The sequence below is a fragment of the Aspergillus ruber genome (assembly GCF_000600275.1).
Source record: "Aspergillus ruber CBS 135680 unplaced genomic scaffold scaffold00003, whole genome shotgun sequence".
Classification (NCBI taxonomy): Eukaryota; Fungi; Ascomycota; class Eurotiomycetes; order Eurotiales; family Aspergillaceae; genus Aspergillus; species Aspergillus ruber.
Window position 1 is genome coordinate 439,962 of NW_024467299.1, and position 9,393 is coordinate 449,354.

A 9,393-nucleotide genomic window follows, 5' to 3' on the forward strand; every position below is an offset into this window, starting at 1 on the left:
TCAGCAAACTGTGCCGGAGTGATCCTGGAGTGGCCCGGGAACAATCCTGGAGCATACATTGATTGCTCAGGCTGCACCCCGATAAGGGAGCCAGATAAAACGTGCAAGGCTAAGCCTACAATCTTACCAAACTAAACCGACACTTTGGTTTAGTGGTGCCATAGAATAACAAAAAGCCCACATTTTACAATTGTAGTCCACTTTACAGGTAATGACTACTTCCTATCACCGGGGATGATGTTAAGAACCAGTGCCAATTCTGCTACTCAGCCTGTTCTCATGAAACTCTGGAACTTCACACTAATGTAATCAACCCCGAGCGACGAATTCCCGCCGCAACCACCAACACCATTAGATTCGACTATATAAGGATGAAACAAATAGCTACTCACTAGGACAACTCCTTACAATATGTCCAATAGCCCTGCAGCCACTGCAGCGTGGTGGAGCACGCTGGCGAGGCATAGATGTCTGTCCCTCATTCTGGTCCTCAGCTGCAATCAAGCTGCTGAATGCAATCTGGACCTTCCTATACAAATAAAATAATATCATTTCCTAATACAATCTATCTCCTTATCTTCTTCTTTATTTTTTACTCGTTCTCAGTCTGTAGAACTTTAATTTCTTGTTGAGGAAGGTTTGTATTCATTGCCATCTGTGCAGTCCTTTCAAGATGTTGAATATGAGAGATTGTGCTGCTAGAAAGTGTTTTCTTAAGGTTTTTCTGTAAGCTTTGGATTTTGTGATCAAGCTGACGAATATTCTGGGGTGTTTGGAAAGCAGAGATTGAGCCTTCAACTTCAATAAAATGTGGTATTGGCGTACAAAGTTGAAGGCTGATTTTCTCAAGAACCTAATCTTTATCAAGTCGTTTAAGACTAGCTCCTGCAAATGCAATGCATATATATTCTTTTGGGTAGAGACTGCTTTGCGTGCAAGGGAATATGTCACGGGCTCAATAGCTAGGAGATATTAACGAATTGATATTCCTATCTAAACCAACTAGTAGCCATCGACCAGAATATCGAATCTGGAGAAGAAAAGAAAAATAGAGGCAAGTCTATTTACATGAAGAAGCCCCATATGGTTGTGTGTGGTCTCGCTAAGCAGCTTGTTTGTCTTGATTGCTTCCATGGTATTGTTTGCCGTGTTGATGATGTTTGCTGATGAAGGCGCTGGGCTGAGCCGTTACAGAATATAAATGCAAGAAGTCCTCATCAATGTGGTTGTTTCCAGCAGCCATCATCCCCTCAACCAAGTTGCCGTACGCACATTTGAGTGGCCCAAAAACACTAACATCCAGTGGTTAAAGGAGATGAGATGTATGTGAAGGCGTATAAAGACAGATGATTGCATTATCCTTGCAGAAATCATCAAATTCTGCAGTCATATGACTAGAATGACCATCAAGGATAAGCAACCGCTTTGCACCAGATGAATTCTGCTTAGAATGAGGTTCAAACAACTCATTTAGCCAGTGGAGGCCTATTTCATCTGTTGTCCAGCAATTCTGACTTAGTGCAAGCTTCCAACCTGTATCTGTATGAAGATCGAGTCCCTGATGCCAAGCAGCCTGTTATTCCTTTCCTTTTAAAGATAATCATGGGCGGTATAGGGATTCCCTTCGAGCTGATGCATTCAATGATAGTGTCTGTCACGGGCTCGGAAGAGTAGATAATAACGAACTGAATTCCTATCGAAACTGTTGTAGCCATTGACGAGAATATCGAATCTGGAGAGTAAAGAAGAAAAGGAGTCTATCTATAGGAAAAAGGAGTTTTCATCCATGGGTTCTGTGGCCGCGCCAAGTGCTCTCTTTGTTTGTTCGCATGGCCGTTTTTGTCGATATCAACAACATGAATCGGCATTGAGCTTTTGAGCAGTCACAATATTTGGGAAAGAAGGAGCCATACAAATTGAATCGATCTTTTTTTTTTTTTTTTTTCTTTCTTTTTGTATGGGTACTTGCTAGCAGCAAGTGTACTGTCCTAAGAGTTGTGTACGCTAGAGTAAACAGTGATTGTCTTGTCTAGGTTAGTAAGCCTTTTGCTATGTTTGGTTGAGTTAGTATTGCCCGCAGTGCCAACTCCTCTTTTCTCTCTACCAACCATAGTCGGTCTTTATCAATTAACACCCTGGAGATTAAGGATGGGCTTGGCTACCTGACTGTCTTCTGTACAACGCTGAGACTACTTAAATCTCTTGTGATGCCCTTCGGCCTGACTAGCGCGCCGGCCTCTTTCCAACGATCCCTAGTTATTACGATAGTTCCAAGTATAAACTGACACGTTTCCTTTGGAATATTGAGATAGATAGATCCTCAGTTACTCAACGATTTCCATTAGCTACCCTTAGCATGTGTATGTATCGGCATTATTATTAATAAAGTCCATCTGCTTCTCCCTGAAATCGTCCTTGATAATCCGCGGTCCGGACTCTCGATGCTCAAACATCGCCTTCTCTTCGGGATTCCAGGTTGGCCACTGAGGTAGGTCTTTCAAGCCGTGGTTGTTCGGGTCCTCGCTATTGACAAATGCAATATAAGTCGACATGAGATTCAGTGAGTTTGTCGAAAGCTGTGGGGGAAGAAGTCCGAAGCTGTTCAGAAGAACATCACTGACATGAAAAGAACCCAGAAGAGGTAGATTCGTCAGTCCGGACAGTGCGCCGATTTGGCCCAGCACAGGTAGGCTCTGTTCGATGAGACAGGTGTAAACCTTCTGCTGGGAGTAGGTATGCTGGAGAAGATCACGACGACCGGCTTGGAACTTGGAACCAGTTAGACAACAATAATTTGGGAGGGTAGAATAAGAAAAACACTAACAGTGTAATCACCAATCGCTGCAGATAGTCGCTTGTACTGCGGCCCCAGCTGGTTTGCGGAACCAGTATCGAAAGGTGAGCCCTCTGCTGGGTCTGCAGAATACTGGTCTGTAAACGCCTTGACTTGCTGAGGTGTTAGATTTTGGAAAAATACGTCATGAAAGAACCTTTGGAAGTCTTCGTCAGTAGTGATATTCAAGGCAGGCACAAGGCTGAAAAGGGTTCCTTCATCCTTCATGTCGCTAATAATATAGGGAATTTTAGCGACTTTGCCTTGACGTAGAAGCTTATGAGGCGAGTCAGTGAGATATTTGCCATCAGGGCGCGGATACCACGGCACTGAGGTGCTTTCGTATGATAGGAAAGTTGGAAGTCGTTGCACAGCATTGTAAATATGGTTGTAGCTAGCCTTGCGCAGACAATCGACCTTGTCGGAGGCAGAGCCACATCCAGAGTTATTGGCCATAAAGTCGAAGACTTTTTGGGCGTGGCGATAGTCCTTGAGTTTCATAATACTACCGGAGGCCATGATTGCGGAACTGAAAAGGCCTTCGGTATCGCCATCGTTCAGGACCATGTGCGTAGCGATCGCGAGGGAGCCAGCACTTTCGCCGAAGAGAGTAACCCTGGACGGATCGCCACCAAACTGGCGAATGTATTTCTGGACCCATTGCATGGCGACACTAACGCCCATCTCGTTAGTTGAGAAGACCTTGACTCCAATCGGAACATAATAACCCACCGTTGGTCCTTGAGAAGAAGATTGGAAATGCCGGCATCAGTGATCTCTTGAGATGCGAGGGTACCAAATGCATTGAGGCGATGATTGGCCGAGACAAAGATGATAGGTTGTCCCATGTCCATGGATCGTTTAACAATGTTAGCTCCCTGATAGATCAATCCCTTTGATGTCTTAATTAGCACTGCTCTTGGAGTAAGAGGGTGTCATGCCATACTTGGACAGCCGTTGTCTCAGCACCTAGGGCTGCACTAGATCCAAACTCGAAGCCGCCTCCATGAATCCAAAACAACACCGGCAGACCTTCAGTAGAATTGATACCCGAAGGCAGTTGCACGTTGATAGTTAGGCATTCCTCTCCCTGGTTCTCAATTGGCACAGCAGTGAATGCGAGTTGCTGGACAGCTCCGAGTAGTCCTCCAAGTTCAGAATTGTCGCCGCTCAAGGGTGACGCTATCAACTGCTGTTGAGGGCACGAAATTCCATACTTGGTAGCGTCCTGGACCCCATTTAATTTTTCGGTAGCACCGATGAGAGTCGGATTCTCAAGGCGGCCTGCCTTGCCAAATGGAATCCCGAGAAAGCTATCAACACCTTGAATACTTGTTGAGCCTTTGAAGGTGCCGTAGTCAAGTACGGTTTCTGGGGCGGGCCCTAAAAGGCCATTCACGAGCGGAATAGCGAAAGCCACCAGCACACGTAGGGCAAACAGCAAAGCCATAATTTATAGAATTTTGCTCCAATATAAACGTTGCATAAATTATTGAGAAGACAACCTTTCCACGAACCTCAACGAGTCGACGTTTGTGGATGTTTATATACCTTTTCCCCGGGAAACAGTTCATCGTCGTTTCGTATGGGGAATGAGAAACTCTGGTTGATGAAGAGAACTTTGTTGGCGTACAATCTCCATTTTGCACGTAGCTGCTTGCCACCATTGCTTGCCGAGATGGACTCTGGGGTGACTCTGCGGGGATTTAAGCTCGGAAATTCCAACACAAAGCCAATAGGCGGGAGCATAATGTTGTGTGAAATTAGGAAGCTTTCAATAGCTCGATCCAAGAATTTCCGCGATCTTCATTTTATCTCAACCCGCTAGCCGCTGGCCGCTACCGATTGCCGCGGGTACGTGATGGGTAATGTGCGGAGGTTTAGGCTTAGAGATTCAGAGACTTAAGCAGATCCTAATATCGACGAGTCTATTTCAATCGAAAGACCCAAGGATTTCAAAAGAAAGGGGTAGAATCCGTATGTAAGTCGAGCAGGCTCCTGTTATTTACAGAGTATAGTTATGCACTAAGCCTGGCATGTCACGGAGCATGGACTCTCGGTAGTTGTGTGGCATTGTTTATTGGCTTGGTCTGTTGACGTAGGGCATGAACCTCTCTCACACTCTAGAGAGCCCGTCGCCGGCAGACTTTTTCCTTTGCCTCGTGTTAGAATTTCGCTAGATAGTCTGCCAATAAATCGTTATTGCATGAGGGACCATCACATAGTTCTAACATCATTCTTATTATTTTCTTTACAGCCCCTCTTTAGTGCATACAGCTAGGACTCCATCAGAGAGGTCAATACACTTGTAATAGAAAGCCCCCCAACAAACAAAATGAATGAACAGATGAACGAATGAACGGGCTGAATCAGTCAAGATGGCATGAGACACCACTGAACAAACCTGAGTCAACATGTGATTCTGGACATGAAAGAACAGGGTTGAAAGACTATCACCCATAAAGAATTACTGGTTCGGTGCCATGACCACCTCCAGTAAACTGTTTGACTATGTTGCCGACATCTTCAACCATATGATCGATCCCAAGAATGAATACTGCAAGCAGATGGATGAAGAGCTTGTCCAGACCCTTCATACTGAGCTCCACCGCTCCAGAAACACAAATCCTGGCTAGAGGACAAAGAGAACTAGATAGATGATCTCATGGCTGAGTGTGATGAGTACAAGACAGCCCATGCTGAGGCAGAGTTATATTCTCAGGGATTCACAATGGAGAGTGTCAGATCAACAGATTGTGCTTGCATACATGTATGGCTTATTTTGTAACTCCCAGGAAGTCCTAAATGCCTCTTATGGAGAACTGGGTTCCTTGAATACACTGTCGTCAGTCCTGGTTACTATAGAGTGGTCATTAAGAAATATGTACATACATGGCACAAGTTCAGAACATTTCATGAGAATGAGGCTGAATAGCACAATTTGCACTGGTTGTAACCTCACAGGGCAGTGATGGATAGTAATTATTACTTGTAAAGTGGACCACAGTTGTTGGATAGAATGTTTTGCTATATTATGGCACTACTAAATCAAAGCGGTCAGTTTTGTGAGGTAAGATTTCAGGCTTGGCTTTGCACGTTTTATTTGGCTCCCTTACCAGGATGCAAGTGATCGTAGCCTGAGCGATCAGGGTACGATCTTGGAGCAATTTGGGATCACTCTAAGGTCACTCCAGCGCGGGTCCCTGATCGCTTCGGGCACACACCACCCTGGTCTGGATACGCTCCGGGCTGCTCAGGGAGCAAAAAGCGGCGTGAAGTCGAACCGAAAGCGGAAAGGGCAAGTCTCGAGGTTTCCGCAGAAATGTATCACAATAGTAATCCTGGGCAAGCGAACTCAAGCAGCAAATGAGACCTATCCTCATACTCGATCGAATATATAATCCTACTTGCCGGCGACTACGAACCCCGAAAGAAGGAAGATGCCCACCAAGACCCCTCACCTCTCCGACTTCCCCTCCCACCTCACTATCACAATCACTCCTCCCCAATCCTCCGCATCCTCCTCCCAATCCCCACCAACACCCAACATCCTCCTCCTCCTTCACGGCCTCGGCGACTCCGCCCCTTCCTTCACGCAACTAGCCCGCGCCCTGAACCTCCCCGAAACCACCGTCCTAACCCTCCAAGCCCCGCACCCGCTCCCCTTCGACCTACCCGGCTTCCACTGGGGTGACGACGTAACATTCGATAATGCCGGCGGACTGGATATGGATGCTGGGTTTGGGAGGGTGATGAAGACGATTACGGAGGATGTGGTGAAGGGGGTTCTTGTGGGGAAGTGCGGGTATCGGTTGAGGGAGATTTTGGTGCTTGGGCTTGGGCAAGGGGGGATGCTTGGGTTGAGCGTTGCTAAGGAGTTGGGATTGTCTTCAGAGGGGGGGGATAGGTGGTTATCGGGGGTGATTTCGGTGGGAGCGCCGTATCCGTTGTCTGGGAGTACGATGGTGGCGGCGAAGAATCGGACACCGGTGTTGTTGGTTTCGGGGAGGGATTCACCGGCTGTTACGGATAATGCTGTGCAGCGTACGAAGCAGTTGTTTGAGTTTGTGGAGGGGCATCGGTATGCAAGGAAGGGTGATACGATGCCGCGGAGTCGCGATGAGATGTTGCCCGTTATGCAATTTTTTGCGCGGAGGTTGCGCAGTAGGCAGGGTGTTCCTGAGGGGAGTGTGGAATTGACCTGATCAATTGTTCTTTATTGTACATTACTACATCCTGTCTCTTGCTTTTTCTGTACATAATAGTCTAGGGGGGTGTAGATTTGACATCCATATCCTCCACGGCTTTCCGCGCCTGTTCAATAGTTTCGCGCGCTTCGTCTTCAGTGCTCTCGATAGCAGGTCGACCACCTTCCTGCACCAGTGTTTGCAACTGCTCCTCTGTCGATCGCAAAGCCGTCCGGCCCTCTTCCCGAACTTCGTCCTCCCAGAATTCGCGCGCGCGTTCCCATTTGGTCTGTTGTCGGCGCAGCGAGTACACCAGTCCCACCGCTGCCAATGTGCACGTCTCGTAGACAGACGCCGTAGGGAACGAGAAATAAGTCAACCCCGACAGTGCAGACGTCAGCGACGTCGTCGACAAGCTGAACAGCACCAACCGTTGTGCCAGCGCCTGCAGGGCCGGTACGGTTGTGTTAAGTAATCGCGTGCGGCTAGTGGAGATCTGTACCGGCCAGGGCACGGGTGGAGATGTCTGTTCCACGAGTGCTTGCTGCTCTCCTTTAACCTCTGATGGTTCAGAAAGGCCCAAGTCGTCCATCAGGCCTGCCTGCTGGAGCTGCCCCGCCGTCCAAATGACCTCCTTCTCAGCACCCTGCAGATACCGTCTCTCCAAGATTTCAGATGTGAGCATGCTCACATCATCCACGCGCAAGAACAGCTTCCACCACGCCAGACCTCTCCACCGCTTACTAGCGAAGCCCTCTTCCAAAGAACTCCGGAGCTCTGAGTGCGCTCTCTCCGCCCACAAACCAACAGATCGGTCCAGCTCCGTTCGGACTTCCTCGGAGACACTGGCTGATTGCTGTTCCTGAGCCTTCCAGGCTTCCTTGGCAAGGACGCCCTCTTCTGCTGCATCAAGCAAGGACAGAATCAACGTTTTCAATGATGGATCCAGACTTTCTCCGCTTTCCCGCATGGACGTCAACCAATCAACAACCGGTTGCACGCCACTGCTGTTCCACCCGCGCTCGTAGAGTGATGCGTTTTGCACAGACTCGCGGAACTTGCTCAAAGACTCCTCAGCCTGTTTGATATCCACAAAAGCGAACCGGTCATTCCTCCTTTCCTTGTCCGAAACTTCCATCTCAATCGCTCCGTAGACAGACTTCTTTTCTCTCTTCAAATCGGACCGCGTAATCAGGCCGCTATATGAAACTAGGTCCTCCATGCCGCTCCCACATACGATGCTCTTGTGAACCGGGTAGCGTACGACATTGTGTCGACCGGAATGCGAAGTGCGGATGGTCACTGTCGGGACGAGGAATGTGTCTGCTGTGAACTGGGCCACTGATGAGTCCGCCTCTGCGCCTAGATTAGAAACCAGGATCTCCATGTTGGCTTTCTTCAATAGCTGCGAGGGAATGGAAATCGTGGGAAGGAGGTTGTTCGGGATGTTCTGGCATTCTTCGCCGTATCTTATGCTCCGTTAGCAATTAAACAACCAAGATAAGAAGTAGGATGACAATACCGTATCAGTAACCCCCGCGAAGTATCAGCCTCATATCCCTCCAGCATGTCCTCCCAATCCTCCCTCGACGATAGCGGATCGGAAAGCAACAACCGGACAAGTCTGCGCGCAGCATTGGTATCGTTTAATCCGAGTACTGCAGATCACGATTAATATCATCCTCCTTCCAACGCTTAGGTGAGAGATAAACTCACCAGCAACCCGTACAAGCGGCTCCTCCGACTCCAACCCCCTCAGAGCCAATTGCAACCGACTCAAATTCACCCGGTCCGTCGCAACATCCCCAATCCGATTCAACGCCGCATACAATTCCTTAAACCGCGGTGGTACATTCTTGCCCGCGTTAATCGCGGCTGATGTGGTAAACGTTTGTCGTTGAATATTCAATTCCCCGTATCGACCTGGCGGGATAATGCCGCTGGAGGTCGTGCTGGTTCCGGAGCGATAGGTTCTCCGACGCGTTGAGATGGTTCGTCGCCAAGTTGAGCAGGAGGGACAGTAAAAGACTCCCCCGCTGTCCAGAGGACGCGATAAAGATTTCGGCAATGAGCCGCGCAGATTTGGTGGCATTGACTGCGGTGGACAGTTCGATCTGGTTGTTGGAGGGGAGAAACGAGGGAGTCGGCCGGAAAAGGCTGAAGGCGGTTCTTGGCGGGGAACTCACTAGCATTCCTACCTACGCAATGCACTAAATTAAGATGCGAATATGTAGATGAGCCTATACACGGACACCTATAGAAATGATATTTCATATCTAAACGAAGAGGCTCAAATCCACATGTACACAACGCAAGGCAGAAACAATCATACCCAATGCTCAATGCCTCTTATACTCACTGCCAACTTTTAAA

The 9,393-nt window shown here is 48.2% G+C and overlaps 3 protein-coding genes across 3 annotated transcripts; 1 reads left to right on the forward strand and 2 right to left on the reverse strand.

The window, feature by feature from the left end:
- Positions 1–2,319: 2,319 nt before the first annotated feature.
- On the reverse strand, positions 2,320–4,283 carry EURHEDRAFT_383610 (alpha/beta-hydrolase; the record flags this gene model as incomplete). Its single annotated transcript, XM_040779583.1, has 4 exons — positions 2,320–2,768; positions 2,825–3,506; positions 3,566–3,726; positions 3,780–4,283. 4 exons carry the CDS (start codon positions 4,281–4,283, stop codon positions 2,352–2,354), a joined length of 1,764 nt encoding a protein of 587 aa, XP_040642149.1. The 3' UTR covers positions 2,320–2,351.
- A 1,990-nt stretch (positions 4,284–6,273) lies between these two features.
- EURHEDRAFT_447938 (uncharacterized protein) lies at positions 6,274–7,038 on the forward strand (the record flags this gene model as incomplete). Its single annotated transcript, XM_040783701.1, has 1 exon — positions 6,274–7,038. The coding sequence occupies one exon, from the start codon at positions 6,274–6,276 to the stop codon at positions 7,036–7,038; it is 765 nt and encodes a 254-aa protein (XP_040642150.1).
- A 61-nt stretch (positions 7,039–7,099) lies between these two features.
- Positions 7,100–9,112, reverse strand: EURHEDRAFT_448739 (uncharacterized protein; the record flags this gene model as incomplete). Its single annotated transcript, XM_040783758.1, has 3 exons — positions 7,100–8,489; positions 8,543–8,678; positions 8,737–9,112. 3 exons carry the CDS (start codon positions 9,110–9,112, stop codon positions 7,100–7,102), a joined length of 1,902 nt encoding a protein of 633 aa, XP_040642151.1.
- Positions 9,113–9,393: the final 281 nt, after the last annotated feature.